Source organism: Peromyscus maniculatus, chromosome 13 (assembly GCF_049852395.1).
Source record: "Peromyscus maniculatus bairdii isolate BWxNUB_F1_BW_parent chromosome 13, HU_Pman_BW_mat_3.1, whole genome shotgun sequence".
NCBI classification, from domain to species: domain Eukaryota; kingdom Metazoa; phylum Chordata; class Mammalia; order Rodentia; family Cricetidae; genus Peromyscus; species Peromyscus maniculatus.
Window position 1 is genome coordinate 44181762 of NC_134864.1, and position 24756 is coordinate 44206517.

At 36.2% G+C, this 24756-nt stretch overlaps 1 protein-coding gene across 3 annotated transcripts in view; it reads right to left on the reverse strand.

Annotated features, from left to right (window-relative positions):
* The window catches only part of Spag16 (sperm associated antigen 16), an 841320-nt gene that overhangs the window by 313026 nt on the left and 503538 nt on the right, over positions 1 to 24756 (reverse strand). For all 3 annotated transcript variants that reach the window (XM_076550173.1, XM_006994855.4, XM_076550176.1), the window contains one exon: positions 11592 to 11718. In XM_076550173.1, the coding sequence (XP_076406288.1) occupies positions 11592 to 11718 (127 nt within the window). The remainder of the gene's footprint in view (positions 1 to 11591; positions 11719 to 24756) is intronic.

Here is a 24756-nt window from a genome sequence, read left to right on the forward strand (position 1 = left end):
CTAACTGAAGTGGCACATAGAAGCCTCCTAATTTTACTCTGGAGGGCAGAACTGCAGTCCTCTGGTAAGTCTCCCTGTTTTCACTAACCTGGCCTACTCTCCCTCCCAGGATCTGTATTCTATCTTCTCCCGAGCCAGGTGATCACTACACCTCTGCAGGGTGTTCATGTACTGTCAGTTTATTTTTCATTTTGAGTCCCATGCCTGTGTTCACTTGTAACTATTGACAAAATGAGATTCACCCTTTGTGAAATATTTGATAAGGTCAAGCACTTGTGGTGAGGCAATATCAAGAGCGCTGTGATCTATTTAAGACCCTTCCTTTCTAACAGTGCTAGACAATGTGAAACCAATAAGGACAAAGAGGTAAAGTGAAGCCAGATTGCCCACATCACCTTTGCTGCATTATGAGCAACATGCCTCAGACCTGCCATGTGCAGCTAGATGAAGAAGGCCTCTGCCCATTAGGGCAGATCCCATCAAAATATAACTGCAATAAATATTTTGATTTCGTGTAGAATATTATTTTAAGGTGTGTTACTTTTGCTTTATTCTGTGAATAAACAAATGTGATAAACAAATGTTTATCACATTTGTTTAATGATGCAAAGATGTGTTGCATTTTTTTCGGTTGCATTTGTTTAACTCTGTGAAGCTGTGTTACTGTGCCTATCTAAAACACCCGATGGCCTCATAAAGAACTGAATGGCCAACAGCAAGACAGGAGAAAGGATAGGTGTGCCTGACAGGCAGAGGGAATAAATTGAAAGAGAAATCTGGTAGGAAAAAAAGAAGAAAGTGGGAGAAGGAGGAAGACGCAAGGGGCCAGCCACCCAGCCACACAACCAGGAATGGAATAAGAAAGAAAGATATACAGAAATAGAAAAAGGTAAAAGCCCAAAGGCAGAAGATATACAGGATTATTAAAGAAAAGCTGGCTAGAAACTTGCCAGGCTATCACCAGGCATTTATAATTAAGAACAAGCCTCTGTGAACCATTTATAAGGGAGCTGGGTGGTGGGCCCCCCAAAAGAGCAAAAACATCCAACAGCATTGAAGGATTTTCTCTGAGTGGTGAACCAGAAAATAAAGGCAAATCTGTGAGAAAGGGGAGAGAAAAAGTGAAAATTCCTATAATGAGAGTGTTTTAGGAAAATTGCAAGGTTTGTACTAATTAAATATGTTATATAAAATATACTTCACTTTCTCAGGGAAAGTGAGGCTGAGCTATTTATCTGCTGTCTTCCATTTACTGCCAGGAGCATTAACTTCTTTCAACTTAAATTTGAACCATTAAATTGTGCTAACAGAATGCCCTAGGCAGAGAAGCAACATGATGCAGAAGAAAAGCCTTGATGAGGAAAGTGGCCCTTGGAGATGTCAAGCACAGTGCTGGGCCAGGCTATTCAGTGAAGATTGGCAGAATAGATCTCACAGAAACACAGAGGCTATTGAAGAAATCTTTGAAATATTGATGTCAGGTATGCCTCAAATTCCTAAATAAGCCATTAAAAAGTAGTAGTCCTTTATATAGTACATAAGAATGCACAAATATAAATTGGTTTTTCACAAGGGCAGTATGTAGTGCCAAAGTAAAAAGGGAAATGAGTGATTATCCATTCATCTATCAATGAGCCCTTGGGTTTTCATGGCTCAAATATTATGAATAATGATGTGCTAAATAAAGGAGTGAATATATATGCATATATATATGAATAGTTCCAATGTCAAACATTGATATCTCTATAAAATATAACATATCAGTGATTGCATTAAAATTAAGAATAAGAATGTGTATATACTAATATATAAAATACTCATGATAAGTTAAGAAAATAAGGCAAGTAAAGCACATTAGTTAGACAAAACTAGGCATAGACTACCATATGAATTATTTTTAATAGAGCAAGCATAATGGAAATACATAAAAATTTGAAAGCTTATAATATTGAAAGGTAACCACATTAAGGTTGCTTGGTTTTGTTTGTATGTTTGAAAAATCCACTTCTGTTGAATATGATTTTACTTGTGTAAATAAGAAATTTAAAAGAGCAAAAGTTCATTGACAAAACACCACAAGGAGTCTTCAAATTAGATGACGCTGTAACCAGATATCCAAGCTTTGGAGACATATGAGAAATAGAAGCTGAGAAATTGAGGAGTGAGAAACAAACAGCCAAAATGGCGACACTGAGAGGAAATGGTGACAGTGGAGATTCTCTGTGAATGACAAGGAGCGGGGCTGGGAACACAGCTCAGTAGTGTGCTTCCGCACACAAAATGCCCCGGTTGCACACCCCACCACCACAATATAACTGGACATGGGAATGAGTACCTAGAATCGCAGTGCCTGAGGTGGAGAAAGGAGAAGGAAAAATTAAACAAACAAACAAAACCAAAAAAAAAAAAAAACCCAACAAAATAAAGAGCAGAAGAATAAGAACAAAATAATAAAGAAAATAAAGGTGATCTAAGGAGATTTTACCTTTTTAAATAAAGGTATATATTACACAGTGCATTCTTCAATCCAGTTCCTGCCTCTGTAGTCTGTTTTCTCGGTAGGGTTATCAATGTGTCATCTGTTTTCAACATTATGTTTTATAGTAATATTATAACTAAATGCCTATGACATTGTCTATTAATTTTTTAAAATTTTATTTATCAACTGCTTCTATCTAATCATATAAAAATGAATAAATTTTCAGTTTCAAATATCACTCAAATAAAAAACAATATCTAGATCTCCATTTGGATTTCATTCCATCTACATATTACTTTATAATGAAGCTATGTGGTAGGCTTGCCTTCATACATTATAAAATCTGGACTATCATTTATGTGTGTGTCAATATTTGTTTACATATTATCACTGATGTGGAGATGCATTTTTTTTTTTTGAGACAGGGTTTCTCTGTGTAGCTTTGCGCCTTTCCTGGATCTCACTCTGTAGACCAGGCTGGCCTTGAACTCACAAAGATCTTCCTGTCTCTGCCTCCCAAGGGCTGGGATTAAAAGTGTGTGCCAACACCGACCAGAACATTCTTTTATACTATAAAATATCTTTTGTTATACAGCATATCTTTAGTTAGTGTTATTAATTTGCATTTTAATTTAAAATGTTTTATTATCTGAGAGAAAAGCTGCTGATTTTTCTATTTTAATATGCTTTATATTTTATCAGATATAAGTTCTGTATATATCTGTATATAGTTATAAATTATAAGATGATAAATTTAGTGCAAGCCATGACAGCAATAATACAGTTTGATATTGGTTTTTCCAAGAATGGCTCATGGAAAACAAACCCTACTTTCCCCATCGAATTAATTCTTTTATCACCGTTAGTTTCTATTTTCCAATATTATTTCTCCTGCTTCTCCGCAATTCCTGCACTCCAGATTTCTACACTAATGTTAATACTTAATACTATGTGACAGAAGCAACACCAAATGATCACTGTGATTTTTTAATAAAGCATATAATTTAATTTTGTTTCTCAATACATTTAGAAGCTTTGACTTCTATGTCTGAGATCTACAATCACCTAACCCAGTAGGTAACACTAAACTGCTCACCGTCTTTTACAGTACTTTCTATATGAAATGAAAGGTTTGAATACAAGGAATGGTAGATAAGAACATGATCATATAGGGCATCAGTGATTATTTATCACTGTTACTAGTCTTCTTGTGCTATAGATTTATGTGATGAGATGAAATTTTATTTTACACTGATCACAATCACACTAAGATGCTAGAAACACTTGCCAAAAAATACTACGTTTAATTTCCAATTTCATCAATGATACATAAAAAGTATAATTAGCATGTGTTGCTCTAATGAATTCAAAGTTAAGTCTATACAAGGAACAGCCAAGCTGTCATCACTGAAGTTTTAATAGGCCAAATGTGCAAAAGAATAAATAATGGTGACAAGAATATTCCTAAGTAATTTCTACATGTTGAACTGAAATTAAGGAACTACAGGCAGCAAGGCAGATAAATCAACACTACACAGCTGTGGAATTACAATTAGCTCAATGAGTTACAGTCACTGAATTCCTCAAAGTGACAGCAACAGACCAAACACTGAGCTAAGTGATGTGTTATGGAATCATTCAGTTTCATTAAGCACCATTCAACCTGTCCTCCCAGGAGAGGGAAGTGCAATCCAGGAGAAGACCATGCCACAATTTTCAGATGCCTATAAGGAGACAAATAAATGACATTTTGGGCCATAAATGTATATGTGTATATGTAGGTAACACTATATGTGTGTGTAATATATATACATACATACATACATATACATATATATATATATATATATGGCTATACTTATTTAAATTTTATTCTCATTAAAAAGAGAATCTTGAACTTTAGAGATGTTAAATATCATAGTTACCAGACACAACCAGGAAGTTACAGAACCTAGATTCAATTTTCTTTGTGACGTTCAAACCCATATCTTACTACACATGAGGCAAAAAAAGCTGGAGGTAATAGAGGGCCATCTTTGTATGACAGAGTACATTCTATGATTAAGATAATCTCATTATTATTATGTCAGTTTTTTCCTTTTTATTATTAAATTTTTTATTCATTTTGACATACCAATCACTGACTCCCCCCACCCCCCACCCCCCGGCTTTGTCCCCCAACTCAAGCCCCATTCCCTTCTCCAATAAGGTAATGCCTCCCATGGGGAGTCAGCAGAGCCTGGTACATACAGTAGAGGCAGGTCTGCATCTAGGCTGTGGGGGGTGTCCCACCATAGGTAGTGCACTCCAAAAAGCCAGCTCATGCACCAGAGATGGATCCTGATCTTACTGCCAGGGGACCCCCCCCCCCAAGCAGATCAAGCTACACAAATGTCTGACTAGTGCAGAGGTCCTAGTCCAGTCAGTCTTCCTAGTCATTCAATCACAGAGGTTAAAACTTCCACCACATCTGAAAGGACGGCCTCTGCTTTGCTTTAACTCCACCAACTGCTTGGCCATGCAGTTCACTGAGTCTGAGTAAAAGGGTGACGAAGTGGACGAGGCAGTGAAACTGAGGTCAGAGCGTTGTCAACGTCTCCACATCAACACCAGGTCAACGGAGAACGCATTGCTTGCAGAGGCCTTGCTAGCCCAGCCTGCTTTACTTTGTGTGGCTTTAAAATGGAAATGTTACGATGCAGCCCACAAGGAAATGAACTCTGATGCTCGAGAGACTGGGTTGTAATTAGAAAAGGACCATTAATAGAAGAACAATTTTTAAAAATGGTTTATCTTATTTTCACCTTCTTAAGTAATATGGTCAAATTATTCTGTAACTTTCACTGTTCCTTGTGAGAGTAAAACTGTCTAAAGTGTCTAACAGAACAAAGAGCCAGCTTGTATGGATTGCATTTAATTCCGAGTTAAAAGGAACAATGAAAAAAAATTTACCAGAAACTTATCTTCGAAATATATAAAAGTAACATGAATTAAGTAGTCTGTGCAAAGTTTATAGACTTCTACACAATAATTTTCTTATGGTATAGATAGTCACTCCATTGGTCTTTATCGCTGCAATTGGTTGTTTATATCAAACTGAGAGGTTTATATCATAGACAAATACTGCCTAGAAGTCTGTGAACTTGGCCTGCAGTAGACGTAGATGGTTTGGTTCACCTTATCATCTTTCATTGTATCCCTATTGAAAATAACTGGCTTTTGTTCACACTTGTGATAGAACAGCATTTGGTTAAAACAACCCATTCTATCTTAAAAATTGCAAATAAGTATTTTAATCACAATAAGTCACTGCATATAAAATAAATCAATTTAATCCAAAACATCAGAAATACTGAATTCTTATGAGTTGTGTTTATAAATCGTTTGTGTGATTTATTATTTCACAACCATCACATTCTTACATGATATGTACCACTACTGTACATATTTTATAAATGAAGAAACTAAGGCCAAGATATTTATGCATTTTGTTCAAGGTCTCCCCGATAATAAGCTATAGGTTGTGGATTTCGATCCAGGCTTAAAGACTTTGTGCTACTGCTATGCTGTGGTTTATAAAGTACATATGAGCTGATTCAGTCATGGTCTTATAGCTAAACAATAAGTACATTTGACTTTTTAAATGTATGTTTCTACCACATCATTGAAGCCATTAGTCACTGTCTAATATGTTAACAAATTGGTGCTATTTGCCATTTGGTGGGGAAAATAATGTCTCATTTATCAAATTCAACATTAAATACTTTACAAAGGAATAATTAGCAAAGTTGTAAGGCATACAGAATTTCCTTGGTTGCCTCTACAAATATCTGACCTTTGAGGCATGAAGAATTCTTGTGGGAGGATGAAATATGCCTTTAAGGACAGAGACAAATTCACCAAGGATCAGAGGGGGATGTGGTTAGGTGACTGGAGTGACAGAGTGAAGCTTTCAAAAGACCAATTGTTTTAAATACTACGGCTAATTCTATGTGCTGAAGATCTGGTGTGCTTAAGAACGGAGGGTAACTGTTACATTTGTTTATGTTATAGAACATTTGTTTTAATAATGCAAAGATGTGTTGCATTCTTTTATGTTTCATTTGTTTAACTCTGTGAGGCTGTGTTGCCTTGCCTGTCTAAAACACCTGATTGGTCTAATAAAGAGCTGAAGAGCTGATAGCAAGGCAGGAGAAAGAATAGGTGGGGCTGGCAGGCAGAGAGAATAAATAGAAGGAAAAAAGAGAGCAAACAAGAGAGATCAAGGAACAAGAAAAGGAGGAGAGGAGGACACTAGGGAGTCAGCCACCCAACCACCCAGCCAAACAGCCAGCCATGTGGTAAGATACACAGAAGTAAGAAAAGGAGAAAGCCCAGATGCAAAATGTATATGGGAATATATATATATATATATATATATATATATATATATATATATATATATATATATATGCTGGTCAGAAATAAACCAAGCTAAGGCCAGGCATTTATAAGAAAGAATAAGCCTCCCTGTGTATTTATTTGGGAGCTGTTTGTCAGGCCCCCCAAGGAGCAAAGAGGCAAAAGAGCAAAGAGCCTAAGAGTAAAAACCAACCACAGGTAACTTGTAGGAATTAGAGACAGAGCAGTGAGTGTTGGTAGAGTACATGTGCAAAATATGAAGGTTGCCAAAGCCGGGTGTACAACAGTGTATGAGAACAATTCCAGGGCTGTCTAACATCCTGAAATGCTCATAGCAGTTTAAAAGAAATAGAGGTATTTTTAATTTGGTTAATTTTATACCAACTTGTCCTTTGATGACTAGAATCTTCACAATCTTTCTAGTGAGTCAGAGACCGCCAAGAAGATGTTTTCTGCTCCCACAGAATTTCACACTTAGTTTTTTAACAAAACACTTTTTAAAAGTTGTAATGATGACTAGTGCCTTATCCACACAAACCCCACTACTGCTGCCAGGTTCATATATTCCTAATTTGTTGACCTTTTATGTGATGGCAAGCGTGTCTTAACAGTGTGTAATCAGAAAATACTTTTTAAAAATAATTATACATCTAATCATCCCTTCAAAGGAAAGGTGACATTATAGGGAACAAAAAAAGGTACCATTTTCAAAGGAAACTGCTACAGAACATCAGATAACATGTTTGTCAGAGTTTCTTTTGCCAATTCTATGCAAGGGCAGTAATCTTTGCAAGTTGTTGTAGCAAATTCTTTAACTGCAGAATTCTCTATATTGTTTTAAAGTATTTAAAAGCTTTAAGCATTTCCTGAGGCTAACTAATATCATGAAAATTTTTATCAAATATTTTGTTTAGTTGGTAGATGTGTGTGTGTGTGTGTGTGTGTGTGTGTGTGTGTGTGTGTGTGTGTGTGTGTGTGTGTGCCTGTATGTATACCATACTACATGGTAGAAGTCAGAGGACACCTTGCAGGAGTCGACTCTCTATGTAGATCCTTGGGCTTGAGTTTAGATCCTCAGGCTTGGCATCAAGTGCCTTAGTCCTCTGAGCCATCTCACCAGCCCAGTGTTATTTGTTTTAGGATTCTCTGTCTTTATTTGCTGCTCTTGTAGCTGATAAATCTACACACAGGTTTAAGTTTTGATTTATCAATTGTATTAATTAATCATTGAACCAGAAAATTTTGAAAATATAAGCATATTAAGTCATTTAAAAATAAGTGCCATTTTAGAATTATTAGTATCTTTCGTTAGAACAAACCAAAATCAGAGACTATAAAACAATATTAATACTGCCATTTATATTACTTTTTTTAAAAGATGTGTGTTTTTGTGTGTGTGTTTACATATACACAATATTAGTTCATTAGTAAATGCCTAAGACAGTTTAATGGAAAAGTTTCTGAACTTTTATGGTAGAATGCTAAAGTGCTGGCTGATCACAGGGGCATAGAAATGGCCAAGGGTGGGAAGACATCAGCCGGAAGTTGCAGAGGCATCCTGCTTCTGTCTCTGCTCCATTGGCTGATCTTGGGTAATGTTTCTGTCTTGATAAGCATGTATCCTCTGCCTCTGTCTCTGCTCCATTGGCTGATCTTGGGTAATGTTTCTGTCTTGATAAGCATGTATCCCCAGTACACGAGTAAAACAATAAATGGTACCCACTTAATCAGATTCTACAAAGCATTATGTAGATGTTTAAGTACAATGATTGCAGGTAGGAAATATTCAATAAATGCTACAAAAAGCCAAATCAACAATTATAAGATATATAATAATTACTATTCCTCCTAAATTTATTTACATGTATACCCACTCCCTAAAAGTCTGTATATCCTTTGATGACAAGATTCTGTCTATAGCCTTCTGAGGACTTAACGATATTGCTTGGCACAAAGATCGCCAATAAAAATTACTAAATTGAAAATGAACCTACAGTAACAAACTCAATGGCATCTTTGGAGATTCCTTGTCTCATAATGTTCTGTCAGGGCTGCCCACTCCCTTTTTTCTTATGATTTTAATATATACTTCTTCTTCTCTCTTTGAACCCTACAGGTCCTCTCTGCATATAGTATGACTTCCAGTTTAGTGTTTTTATGGGAATCCTGAGTGTGTGGACAATGGGATCTGTTTCTTGTGCCTTCTCTTGGTCTCTTTCCCTTCTGTTTGTTTTGTCCAATTTGGATGTGTTAATTTTTGTTTTATATTATATTATATTTTATTATTATCTCTTAGGAGTCCATTTGTATTCTAATGAGAGACAGATGAGTGGGTTCTGAATAGAAGAGGAGGTAGGGAGGACCTGGAAGAAGTTGAGGAAGGGTAAACCTGTAATCAGGATATATTACGTGAGAAAAATAAATAAATGAAAAATATAACCCAAGAGAAGAGGTGCCAGCTGTGCTTCCCTAGCCCTCTGAATGTTGTAGTGCTCCTTTCAGAATACACAGCTCTTGTCTGTGGAACTGCACACCTCTGGGAGAGTGAGGCTGAACTATGACAAAGATAGGGGTCACAGAGACAGGACATAAAATGTTAGCTCTTTTGTGACCTCTTAGTTTCTCTACTTCGTAGGCACTCAGAGAGATCGATTCCTGGATCTTAAAGTGAAGTCGGGACCAGGCTATCTCTGGACAGGTGCCACAGTCAAGGCCACCAGGTTGTGGACTGCCTGAGTGATGAAATGCCAGCCCCACTGACCATTGCCAGCCCCACTCTGACCCAGCCCAGAACTTTGTCTTGCCTTTTGTTGTTCATAAATTACTGTCCAGGAGACACATTCCTTGTCTTAAAAAATACCAGAAGCCTTAATCTTTTCATTGGTCTAGGGAATGACTAAACAACCTCACTGCATTTGTTTTAAACAGTCCTTTAAACTACTCATGGATGGGGACTTTTCATGCTGATTTTTTAGGAAGGCATCATAATTTTTCACTAAATTGACTATATATCATTTTCTGACAGAAAAACAATCTTAGTTTTCAATTTTAATAAAGTAGTTTTACTGTTTTATAACTTTGAGAAAAGAGACATTCAACCCCATAAGACATCAATTTCATGAGTTTCCAAAACTCCTCCCTCTTTTATAATCTTTTACAATCTCTATCTAGTAATTATAAAGATTTATATCACACTCCTCAACCCCCACAGAATTCAGAGCGGATCCGTCTAGTTGACTGGGAGACTGACTTGGAGGTCTCCACTTTCATTACCTGTAATAATAAGTTGCTATGGTGAGTTAATGATTTAAGACTAGTATATGTTTGACTGTGAAAAAGGAAGCTTAAAACTAATTTATGAGAATATAATCCACTGGGCATTTTCCTAACGCATCAAAAATATTTTAGAGGTGCCTCAAGAGTAATTGATCACATTGATGTGACAAAAGTGAGCTGCCATTGTTTCTCTAACAAGAAAAGGATGTCGTTCATCTTCTCTTAGGCCCAGACCTTCTCTATACCCAGATAATTCGTCATTTATTAAGAACTTTACATATTTTTTAAGCATTTAAAGGAAGAATAGTACCAGGGATGAAGCTGATGTCACAAATCAAACAGTATGACCTTTGTCAATGCAGCACACAGTCCTGACTGCCACAGGGAGGACAGAGGTGACAGTTCTGGTCACCCTTTCAACACCACATAAAATCCACTTGCATTAAATATTTCATGAATAATTTGAATAAAAACCAGTAATAATTCATCTTGTACAGACAAAATATAAAAAAATAACTCTAGAATAACATATGTAGTTTGAACTTTAAAATATGAGTGATTTCTAGGAGGGGGTTGTTATGGGTTTTTTGTTGTTGTTGTTGGTGGTGGTGGTGGTGGTGGTTTTGTTTTGTTTTTCAAGACTGGGTTTCTCTGTTGTAGTTTTTGGGTGCCTGTCCTGGATTTCACTCTGTAGACCAGGCTGGTCTTAAACTCACAGAGATCCACCTGGCTCTGCCTCCCAAGTGCTGGGACTAAAGGCGTGTACCACCACTGCCCAGCTCTCATTTATTTCTTAAATAAAATTTTAAAATTGGAAACAAAATCACCAGAACTAGTGTGGTTGTGATAAAATCACTGTTTGACTAGAGTTGCTATTTTTATATAAATAATTTGACATCAATACTTTATTTAATATTTTCATTTTATTTCACAAATTGAATTATCTAATTTTAATAATAAAATCCTCATCAGATATAACTAAAATGAAAATGAAAACACAACCTATTAGTCTTCAAATTTTGTAAATCTATATTTAAAATAATTATGCGTTATCTCCTTTTTTCTTTATTGCAGTTTCTTTCTGCTTGGGGAGCAGTGAGATAGATGGTCTGCGTGTAAGTCAAGCCTGAGGATGGGAGTTTTATTCTTGGACCTGTGATGTGTAAGGAGTGAACCAGCTCTGAAAAGTTGTCCTCTGACATCTATGTATATGACATAGCATAGAGCCCCCAGCACCACAGACACGTACATGTTCGTGTGTGTGCGTGCACACACACACACACACACACACACACACACACACACACACACACCATAACAGCTTACTTTAATCCTACATTCCTTACAACACTTTTAAAGCTGTACCCATTACCTAAAGAGTGGCTACCAATGCTTAAACTAATTAACCTGGGTAGAGGGCAGGTAATTGACTTACTGTTCGTGCATCCCACACAGATAAGGTCTTGTCTGCAGAAGCGGTGAGAAGAGTGTTGGAGAAAGGGAAAAACTCAATGCTGTTCACAGAGTCTGTGTGTCCATATAATGTATATCTGCACCGTTCACTGTGGAGTGAGATTAAGAACAAGGATTTGGGACTTTGTATCTAAATGTTGTTGCATCTTATGCAATGCTAATAATAATAATAAAAACCCAAGAACTGAAATGCAACATCATTTAAAAATAGCAGACACATGAATGCACACACACACACACACACACACACACACACACACACACACACACACGCACACATTTACAGTAACAATATCTTAGGCATAGTGCCTATAATCTAAGACTGTGGAGGCAGGGCAGTCATGAATTACAGAATGGCATGGGTTTACAGAATGAGACTGTCACAGATTATCAAAGAACAGTTTAAAGAAACATTGTATAATTATGTAAGGACTTAAAACAATTAGTAGGATCAAATAAATTTAAATTACCTTCAAATTATGGAACCATTTGCAGTGTTATCTTTACACTACTTTTAAAAATGTTTCTTTAGGGACACATAGAGGACAGAGGACAGCTTGTAGAAGTTCACTCTCCTTCCCACCATTGTGGGTTCTATCAATCATGCTGAGGTCATCAGCCTTATCAAAAGCACTTTTATCCACTGGAACAATCTTACTGGCCCTATACTATTTATTTACACATTGAAATAATTAAATAAAAATTGTTTCCAACTAACAGAAAAATGTGTTATGAAAAGAAAACCTCCCACCAATCCATAAGATCAAGTCAACTTTCTTAGGTCACTATTTTCCCACGTGGTATCTCAGCTTTGTCTCTACAACACAATGACTGGCCACACTTTTGAAAAGTACTCATCTCCAGTTTCAAGTCCAAAATACTCCCTTCCAATTGATCCATGATGGATCCAGGCATCGGTGTGTTAATGCCTCCTCTGGTAATTGTAATTTGCCTTTGGGGATGAAAATCTAAACAAGTGTTTTTCAGAGTGTTTCATTCAGACTAGCAGTATCAGCATCACTTGGGACTGGATCCAAAATGCAAATTCTCAGCCTCATCTCAAACCTATTGAATCAGACGCTCTGGAGTGGGGCCCAGCAATCTGTTTTAGCAAGCACACTGGGGAATTCAGATGCATGCTGAAGTTTGAGAGCCATTGATCTGAACTACAGGAAATGAGTGAAGAGAAGAGGCCACTGTGTCTTCACCATTTGCCATTTTATGGATGGACTGTCCCTTAAAACAGGACACACACTGTGCAGAATCACCTTCATCTGTAATGGCAAATCATTTTAAAATAATGTTATTTATAAACCAATTGTAAATCTAGAGAAAGTACAATCAGTAAATAACAGTGCTCAGAACAGAGAAGACAGCACAAATACATCACTAGCAGAAGCATCAGTGACCTCTAACTGTGCATCTTGTCCCTGGCTTTGCTGTATTTCCTGTGATCAGATGATGTAGTGGGCAATCCTGCACCAGAGGCAGAAGGCTGGATGCCAGCCCTGACCTGGACAAGAACCAGCAGAATAGGTGGTTGACTCTGGGTGGAGGAAATGACTCAGACAGAGGAAATGCCTTAACTGAATGTACTCGGATGTTCAACACATTTCTACCATAGATGTCTTTGACTGAGTGGGCAAATAGAAAACAGAAGGAGAGAGATCACTTTAAGCCTGGTGCCTCAGAAATGTTAAGAAAAGTTTTCTCCTCACTTTGTAAATTTTGACATTTTTAAGATACCAAGAAATATTAATGTTTATCCAAATTTGAATATGGATTCAAATTACTCCCTCTTTGCATATTAAGAGTATTATAGTAACATATCATTAATAAAGACATAAACTTATTAAACAAATTAAGATTATTCAGTATTAATTTACTTTAAAACATAAAAAGTTAGGAGACTGGCTAATAATAGTTTTGGTTGCTTTTCTGTTTGTTTTGTGGTTCTGGGAATTGAAATAGGGCCTCCTGAATACATGCAAAGTACTGCACCAATGCATTATATCCTTAGCCTCTTGACTAACAATATTTTGATGATGTTATTGTATGAATATGCACTGGACTCAATAGCCACAGCCTATCAATTAACTTCTCACTTTTATAAATAACATTTTAGAAACAGGGTGACTTGTATGCACATTGCCTTGCTTTCTAATTCGGGTAACAGGATTTCATAGTTACACAGGAGACCATGTGACTAAAACAATACTAATATTTGCTCTGAAAGAAACATGGACCACATCCTCTGTGAGATATACCAAGGTATTTGAATATTTAAAAGTACGCTTCAATCTTACAGTACTGCATTTCTTTCATTTTAATATTCATAGTTTTAAATTCACAATTCCTTCCTTCCTTCCTTCCTTCCTTCCTTCCTTCCTTCCTTCCTTCCTTCCTTCCTTCCTTCCTTCCTTTCTTTCTCTTTCTTTCTTTCTTTCTTTTCTTTGTCATAACAGCCCTGGCTACTCTAGATCTCACTCTGTAGACCAGGCTGGCCACAAACTCACAGAGATCTGCCAGCCTCTGCCTCCTGAGTCCTGAGATTAAAGGCGTGCACCACCACTGCCTAGCTTAATTTTTCTTTCTTAAACAAATTATTTTGTATAGAAATTTAACCACTATTTTATAATGATATGAAATGCATGAGTACAATTTTTTTCTTTGAAAGTTTATATTCTAATCCCATTTCTTTTTTTTTTTTTTTTTTTTTTTTTTGGTTTTTTGAGACAGGGTTTCTCTGTGTAGCTTTGCGCCTTTCCTGGAACTCACTTGGTAGCCCAGGCTGGCCTCGAACTCACAGAGATCCGCCTGACTCTGCCTCCCGAGTGCTGGGATTAAAGGCGTGCGCCACCACCGCCCGGCTAATCCCATTTCTTAAAAGAAACAACTTTAAGTATTAGCGCAATTGTCCTCGTTAAAGTTCTAGCATGGGGATAGAGAAGCAGGGAGAGGAAGAGGATGAAGAGCAGAGACTGAGTATAAAAGTGACAATCTTATATCTATGACAGAAAAGAGCAAATATAAAATTTAAATTACAGTTTTGTCATAACATAAAACAAGTATAATTAAAATAATTGCTCAAAGTCAAGGAAACACCTTTTCAATATAAGACATACCACTATTTTTATTTAATTTCAGTTTAAAAATTGTATTTACTAAGCCGGGTGGTGGTGGCGCACGCCTTTAATCCCAGCACTCTGGAGGCAGTGCCAGGTGGATCTCTGTGAGTTCGAGGCCAGCCTGGGCTACCAAGTGAGTCCCAGGAAAGGCACAAAGCTACACAGAGAAACCCTGTATCGAAAAAACCAAAAAAAAAAAAATTGTATTTACTAGTGGTGTGTTGGTGTGTGGAGGGGCATGTGTGCCATGATCCATACATGGCAATCAGAAGACAACCATGTGGAGTCAGTTCTTTCTTTCTACCTTTACATGTGTTCTGGGGATAGAACTCAGGCCAGTGGGCTTGTGTCGGGAGCACCTTTACCTGCCGAGCCAACTTGCTGGACTCCAATATCATCTTCTTAAAAAAATGACTCATTACTTTCCAAACATGAGCTAGACAAGGATGACAACAAGGGGCATGCCTGAGTGGACAGGGAAAAGCCCAGGAGGCCTCACGCCGACACACTGAACCCTAGGCAACTCAGGAACACTGAGAGTGGGAGAACAGTCTTCCCTGGGGAAGAGCACACCAGTGGTTTATCCAATACCAAAGGGTCAGCTGAAAACATACAGACAAGTAACAGTATATAGAGTAAGCAGGGTATATTTATGTATTTAGGAATATATATGTGTGTGTGTGTATCTATGTATGTACGTATGTACATGTATAAACAGTTAAAGAAAAAAGAGGCCATGAATTTGAAAGAGGCAGTAAGGGATATATGGAAGGGTTTGGAGAGAGGAAAGGAAGGGAAGTGATGCAATTATATTATAATTAATATATAATTACATTATAATCTCAAAAATAAAATAATCTATAACAATAATCTTAAAAAATATATCTGAAAATGAAAAAAATATTAACTACAAAGGAGCACTGACTTTAGTATCATTTTCATTTCTAGAAGGCATGCTGAATAAAAACAGAATATGGTCATATTTCCTGCTTTTACTCTTTCATCCACTGGTAAAGTCTGAAGCAAACTCATCACCCCTTCCTCCCCAGCCAATCACAATGCAGGATGCTCTTCTTCTGTACAACAGCTTCTGACTCACCACAAACATGAGAGATGCAAAGCTTTAATGTAGCATGTTCCAATAAGAATTTTCAGTTAATATTCTAGATTCTTGTTAGTTTAAAGTAAAGCCTTCTCCCATATCTATTTTATTTCTTTCCTTTCTTTTATATATTTTGGTTAAACACCATTTTTGTTCTATTCCATTTCATTTGCCCTGCTTTCATTTTGTTGGTCAGTATTCATTTTATTTCATAGCTCAGTTACATTTATTCTGTGTGTTTTGTGGAGGGAGAGCCACCAACCAAGAGCTTTCCCTTCCATTTCAGTCTCAATATTCTTCACCTTCCTTTCTACCGACATCTGTTGTTTGAAAAACAAGAATGAAATGCTTATTATTTTGTTGTTCTATTTTATAAAAGCAATTTAAACTCTAACATTTATGCAATTCCTTTAAAAGTACAGTGTACTTTTGTCTGAGTTCTTGGTTTGATATCTCAGAAATTTCTTATACACTATGTTCTACACTGGAATTGGCATGTGCCAACTTATTCTTCCATTTTCATAATTCTGCATAGATAATGGATTTAGTTCTCTATACTTGTGAATTCTTTTAGTATGGGAACACCTACATGCTAATGACTATTGACACATGAAGAACATTCAGATTTATTGACAGGAGGATGGATAATCTACAAAGTCTTTTCAGATTTATTGTTAATTTACTGATTTGATTACCAAAGTTCATTTCTATTTTTGTACTTTAAAATATGGTGTATTGGACTTGTTGATCTAAGTGATCATGACCCTAGATTGCCATTACATATGTTAGTCTCCTTTATGTCTTTTATGGAACAATAAAGATGCTTTCCTAAGATTCAGACTTTCAATCATGACAGAGAAGAAATATAGTAATTTTCTTCCAACAAAAGAAAGATATAAGACACACATTATTTAGGCCATACTTTTTCTACTGCTGAATTAAAGCAATAGACCATGGTCATATACCAGAGAGAAAGGAAAAAAAATCTCCGTTACACATGATTTGATGACCATGACTTTGCACTTAGAAATAAAGAAATTGAAGGCTTTTATGACAACCCCCACCCCACTCTACCCCCAAAAGTAACAGCCTATACAGGAAGCTATTAAAGAGAACTCTCTGGTGATAGGATGGCCAAACACCCTAATTATGCTAGAAACCCCATCCAATGACTGAGGGAATTGGATGCAGAGATCCATGGCTAGGCCCTGGGTGGAGCTCTAGGAGTCCAGTTGGCGAGAAAGTGGAGGGTTTATATGAGCGAGAATTGTTGAGACCAAGGTTGGATAAAACACAGGGACAAATAGCCAAATGAATGGAAACACATGAACTATGAACCAATGGCTGAGGGGTCCCCAACTGGATCAGGCCCTCTGAAAAGGTAAGACAGTTGATTGGTTTGATCTGTTTGGGAGGCATCCAGGCAGCGGGACCAGGTCCTGTGCTCAGTGCATGAGTTGGCTGTTTGAAACCTGGGACTTATGCAGGGACGCTTGGCTCAGCCTGGGAGGATGGGACTGGACCTGCCTGGACTGAGTCTACCAGGTTGATCTCAATCCTCAGGGAAGGCTTTGCCCTGGAGGAGGTGGGAATGGGGGGGTGGGCTGGGGGGAAGGGGAGGGGGGCGGGAGGGAGGAGAACAAGGGAATCCGTGGCTGATATGTAGAACTAAATTATATTGTAAAATTAAATTAAATTAAATTTTAAAAAATTGTGATAAAGATTCAGAAGTGTAGCTCCACAGGTGATGGCTTCTGGCAGGGGTGCAGGTAGGGAAGTACTCATTTTTTACTTAGGACGCTGGTCACTTGGGATTTGACCATACTCCAGTGGGTATATGGGCAACATAAATTGAACTTTTTTTTTTAGTTCTTTGTTGGGGGTGGGGTGGGGAAGGAGAGGTCACAAGGGTTAGGGTGAACCTGGGAGAACTGGGAAGTGAGTGTGATCAGGGTGCATTAAGTGCAATTCCCAAAGAATTATTAAAAACACTAAATTGGAAAACAAGAAATAGAGAAGTAAAGCCTCATGGAATTGAATCTCATGAGCATGGGCAGTAAGACTACTCTCTAGTTTACAGAGTTTCTTGGAATTTGCAGTGTAGAAATTCTATGTAAAAGGAGCTGAGTTGAGATTGGCAGTAGTTAGTATGCAAGGCACCATCATTAGCTGTTGGTAAGGGTCTCAATGTGATTTCCTCAGACTATGATTTCACAAGATCTAGAAGGAATTCTTGCTCTGCCATCAACAAGAGAACAATGACACCAAGGATGGAGGATTTCCAGAAGAGTTTGGAGTTTAATTTTAGCCAGAATAGAATGACCTTACTGAATACCCAAGCCTTTCAAGTTGGGATTACAGAAAAGCTCTACTATTAGAGCAGATACTGTGATCATGAATTGAGCTCAAAGTTACAGTAGATTTTTCTACCAAATAATAAAAATAAACATGAAAGTACACTAACCAGAACAGGACCCTGCCTTATATATGAAGACTATCTAAATACAGATTTGTATTCATGAGGACCATCCAGTGTATGTAAAAATTCATATGTATATGAAAATATAGAAAAATATTAAACATAATCAAGAAAAATAATCAAGTGAAAGAAACAGATCCTGAATTAATTGTTGAAATAAAGACTTCAAAAAATATTTTACAAGAATGTTCAAGCATGTAAAGGAATATGTAGTTATTGTGGTTGTAGAGATAATCTCCTAAAATAAATAAAACTGATAAAAGTGAGGCTCATAAATCATCAGATAAGTATGTAAAATAAAAAAAAAACACTAGGTAAACAAAAAGCCTGTTTAGATATTTCAGAAAAGAATAAAAGCTCAGAGAATTTTAGTCATCAATAGGAAAATAGGAGAATGTCTAACACACATGTACTTGAGTTCTCACTAAGAAACATTTTTGAGGAATAATGGCTAAAATTGTTTCCAGTTTAAAGGAAAATACAATAGTTCTGATCCATTTTTTTAAAAAAAAAAATCCAATAACAATGTACCAAAGTATATCATAGTCAAAATGTCAAAGCAAGGCATAGAACAAATCAACAACAACAACAAATCCCAAAGTTGTCATAGATAGAAGAAAGAGAACATACGAGAGAACAGGTTCCCAATGGCAGCTGACTTCTCACTGGAAAAAAAAAAAGGCCGAAGTATGTGTTCAAAAGCACTGGATTTAGAGATTCGGCTAAAAATACATTTATTTATGAGGATGAAACAAAATTTCAGATCAATGAAAGCTGAAAAAAAATTGATCGCTAGGAAATCTTTCCTAAAAGACATGCTGAATTGAAGTTATTCATACTGAATGAAAATGGCACCAGGCAGAATCTTTAGTGTATGAAAAGAACAAAAGCATCTGAGATGATCAATACATGAGCAAACATGAAATGCCATTTCCTAATTTTGACAACTGCTGGAAATAGAGCAAATAAGTATATAGTTAAAAAATATGGGGCGTTTTTTCCATAATAGAGGCAATTCAACCTATAAGAATTATGCTCTAACATCAAAATGCTTATATGTAGAATTTGTCTTTATTTAAATTAAAACTTGCTCTATAGTTATGGCTGAGCATTCCACAGATCACTATTCTCTTCCCTTTGACAGATGTGAGTTTCTGATGAGTACTGAAAACTGCACTAATATATGAGTATAAGATACAAATTAGAGGGCAGTTTAACGCTATGTTCATTTAGTAAAATAATAGGTTCACATCTAAGACTAGAAACAGCACACACACACACACACACACACACACACACACACACACACACACACATATACATATAAATACACATATACTCCCTCTTCCAAGGATCAGAGAGCATTCCTTGTGGAAGAGTGCAGGAATGATTGCAAGAACCAGAAGTTGCTGAAGACTGTGATAGAAGTGCTGTGCTTATAAATTCACAGCTACTGAGGTTGCCTGTACAAGATGTGAATGAGATCAACCAGTCAACACTCCAGCAAGGAGCGATGAGTGGCTAACAAGCCCTCACACCCAGCAAAGGAACTGCTGACAACTGGTGACTACTGAAAGGAGGAAGAAGAGCAGATCATCCACATTCCAGTGGATGGCCCCACACCCATTCTTACACTGACAGCACTAATTGGACTCAGTTGGTCATTTACAAACAAAACCAAAGCATAGGACATCAAACTGGCAGAGAGTGGGAGGTAGGTCTGAAAAGAGGTTGGATATGATCAAAATACATTGCATTCGTGCATAAAAAATTTTTTGTTTTCTTCCGATTCCAAAGATGCAGTCTATAGGTGGTCATAAAGTCCAGAAATGAAGATGCTAATATTTTGTCAATCATCATGTCAATAAAGCATTTGTTAAAAGACTTAAAAAAATTAAAATGTTTTTAAATTGGTTTTTGAATTAACACAGAAATGTTTATTCAAATGTATGTGAAAATAATATGTTACCAGGCATACAATGTACATATACACATATATGTGTATATATTTTTACACATCTTCCATGGTGTCAACTATCTCTCTATTTGCAAACTTTAGAACTATTTTAGGCAAATGTAAATGTATTAAAATATATTTATTACAGTAATATTTAATAAATGCATATACAGAAAGAATATGTAATTTGGTAAATTGTTTCCTGACATATTAAATAACTTATAGTAAAATGTTGCATTCATTCATAACTCATATTCAGACTTTATTTTTATCATTAAAATTCAATTCAATTATTTGTGAATATATTCATTTCTGTTGGCAGGGAAGGTATAAAGAAAACTCTTCAATGATATGGCTCATATTCTTTCCCACAGAAAATGGAAAAAGTAGGTCTTCTCACAGCTCGAGGAAAGAAAGAACTGCTCAAGGAAATGGGGAATCTGTGGAAGTCGTTGGCTGAGGTACAGTGCATCCTGGGTAGACTACTGAGGGAGCAGATTTGTGAAAGAATCATTAGCTGCTAGAGGAGAACCCATTCAAAATTCCTTGAAAATGTGAAAAATGCCTAAAGTGACGGAGCATGAAAGAATAGGAAGAATGGAAATGATTTGTACATTTCTATAGAAACAACACTGTACCCTGATGCAGTTTTCTCTTTTTCTCTCTGCTGTTTTCCTATCATTTTGTAGAAAGAAGTTAGTTTTTTAAAAAAGCTATTTCTTTTTTAAAAAAAATTCATTCTTATTTATTCACAATTATTTATTTTGTTATGAGGTGCAGTAATGGCACAGTTTGCATTTGGAGGTCAGAACTTGTGGGGTTATTTCTTTTTTTCATCTAAGGTCCAAGGGCTAGAAGTGAGATCTTCAGGTTTGGCAGCATGTGACATTACGAAGTGAGCCATCTTGGTGGCCCACAACAGCTATTTCTTAGCCTACCTCCTATGTTTTTATCATTTATTTGCTTTTATCTTTATTCCATTTCCTTATGTATTTGATTTGATTTTTATTATTTTGGTAAATGAATGATTATTATTTTTTCAACTTTCTATTTATTGCAAAAATAAATGAATGTATCTACTATTTCAGCTCAAATAGTCTTCTTTTATAATGTATTTTACATGTATAAGTCAAATAAATCTAAGAGGAAAACATTCTAACATAAAAATGCCTTATGTGAGCGACTTTATTTTTATGCATTTTAATATAATTAATGTTTAAAGTGGCACCTTTAAAAAAACTCAGACTTGTATGCATACAGACAAAAATTGTGGTCAATTGAATTATAGAACATTCACAGAAAGCTAGCCATAGAGATGTTTTAGAAGGATCTGAAGAAGGGATTTTGATTCTATCCTTCCTTTGAAAGTGTAATGTGGACTGTAGGGGTGAGGATTCCTACAGGAAATGCTACAATAGATAGCTGAAAAGACAAGCTTATGATGATCACCTAATGTTTAGCGACTCTGTAAGAAATAAGAAAGTCATGCAAATCGTGCCTTGTCAGAATGATGGCTTGTCTTACCTTTTGATCTGTTTTGACCTGAAATATTCATAGAGAAGGGGAATCTATTAACTCCATCTCATCTAACCCTTTCTCTAGCCTTCTCACTATCCCTCCCTAAAGGAAAGCATCTGGAATATCTACCCCTTGTCTCATATCAATTGACTTGCAGAAACACAGTGCTTTCTTCTTATCTATAAAGAAAATACAGCCTCTGGACCCTGGGAGTCCCAGGTCCCATCAACTTGCACTTTGAAATCAAAATAAGAAAAGCAGAACCCTAGAGAGGAAAACAGCCTCACTCCAGTTTCTCATCCACTCTTTCACTGTAAATCAGTGTGTACCACAAATTCCCTCTACATATCTAACATAGCCCACCTCTAAGGATGGAGATTTGAGACAGAAATGGCTTTTCCATTTTCCCCAAATCACTCTTGAATAAATTCATTCTTCCTACCAAACTTTTTTCTGCTTTTCATGCAAAGTGAACCTCAAACTCTGTTAGTAAAAATAAGTCCTGGAATTAATTTGCTTTATTGTCACTTAGTAAGACCTGAATGTTTGCTATTTTATATAATTTAACTAACAAAAATAATAAAATTTATCATGGGCTTATTTAAATAAAAATTCTTTGTTTTATATATATAAATCTAGTAATTCAACATGAACATAAGAGAAATAGTTAAAATCCCTACACTCTCATACATAACATCCAAGGCAGGTGAGGGATTTCTCACACCTTTTAGCTTATTTATAAAACTTCATATCTAAGCTATTTTAAAACCTTCCAGGATTCTGCACCTTAGTAGGATAAATTAAAGTGATCTCCACATTTTTACTTTCAAATCAAGATCATTTATTTAATGAAAGTACTTTGCTTTAGGTTAACAATTATGTAAAATATGTACTCATAGGAGAAAAGTTCTCTATTTGATAATATGTAATTCAATTGACTATTTAACAAAGTTATTCATATCTAAATAAAATCTACTACAGAATCTGCCACAACTCCACAAACAACTTCTCTACAATTTATGAAGTGGATATGGGAATGAGAATCAAACATTCTTAGAACATCATTCAGGCAAGTTCTTGGTTAGAACTCTGAAGAGTAAATATATAAATGAAACATCTCTTCTTTGGCCATAAACATGTGTTCATACTAAGGGCATATCCTGACTAGCTTAAATTGAGTGAGATCTCTCTATTCGAGGGTTGTTTATCTATGGATTAAACAATCAGGGGTAGAAAGGGTTTAAAAACAATTGCATATATAATGAATAGTAATTTGTTTCTTATATGAACAATACAGTCTAACAGTATTTATGTAGCATTTACGTTGTATTATGTATCTTAGGTTATCCAGAGACAATTCAAACTATTTCAAAAGGGAGGCAAATGTGTAGGCTACTTGCTACATTTGGCTTTTATTTCCTGTGAGAACGTACCTGGCATTATAGCATTAAAAGGTTGAAAGCATAGTTTGGGCCCAAGATTTCACCTTATCCTAGAAGCTCATTGAATTATATATAGCCTGGGGTGAAGAAGCATGTGGAAAGGGGAATGTTCATTTCAGGACAGTCAGTAAGCAGAGAGATGAATGAGGGGGTAAACACTGAGTAGTATGCCTTTCCCTTTTCCCCTTTTATTTGATCTGGGTACCCAGCTCATAGGAGGATGCCACCTACATCCAGATAAATTGTTTCCTTTGGTTAATTGTCTGTGGACTCACTCTCAGAGACACATCTAGAGAAATTGCTAACCTTCAAGATCAGTGGTTCTCAACTTTTCTAATGGTGTGACCTTTAATACAGTTCCTCATGATGTGATGACCTCAACCATAAAATTATTTTTATTGCTACTTCATAACTGTAATCTTGCTACTTTTATGAATCATACTATAAACATCTGTGTTTTCTGACGGTCTTAGGTGACCCCTGTGAAATGTTCATTTAATCCCCGAAGGTGTCATGACCAACAAGTTGAGAGACTGTCCTAGAGGCTTTTTAATCCAGCCAAACAGACAATCAAGATTAACCATTGCATATCCTAATACTATGCTGTTTTACATAAGAGATGTTAGTATCTTCAGATTTCTGTATGAAGGTAGAGATTAAGAGTCAGGTAGGGGTAAAGACGTCACAGTATCACACACTGTAAACAGTTAAAAAAAAGTGGAAGAATAAAACCAATAAGATAGAAAATTTAAAAAAATCAAAATAGAAATTCAAGGCAAAATAATATAAAGGCCAAAATAAGTAACTTTATGACAAGTTTCTCTATTTTACACTATGGTTTATGATGACATTTCTTGCTTACTGTTCCAAAAAATTTACACACAAGAATGCCAAGCTAAATCAGCCCTCATTATTTGTGACTTCATATTTGCAAATTTCACCACTTGCTAAAATTTATTTGTGTAGCAAAGATTTTCTACTCAGCCAAATGCTAGTAAAAGTCATCTGAGCCATCTTCAGAGCTGGTTTTATCTTTGTCATATGAAACTATTATCAGAATATAGTTCCACTCATTGTTTTTGCCATTACAAAAAACTTAAAAATTGGCCTAGTTTGCAAGAGCTCAAGGCTTTCATGCATGGCCTTTCCAAGTGCCTGCCAGAAGAAGCACAGAGTTTACTCTTCATTCAGGGCAAAGCTTGATAAGCACCTGATCACCCTTCCTAAGCATTTGCTAAAAAGGGCTTACATTCTCAGTGTTTTCAATACACATATTAGAAATATACATATTTCCACAACTCTGAAGTATCTTCATCAAAAGCCGACCCTTTAAAGCATAATCATCAGCTAATCTTACTTAGGAGTTGTAGTGTTATATTGCACAACAGGGTGACACTGGATCAACATATCTAGTTGCACATTTCAAAAAAAAAAAACTTGAAGAAAGGACTTTTAGTGTCTTCACCAAGAAGAAATGAAATGATACACATTTGAAGAAATG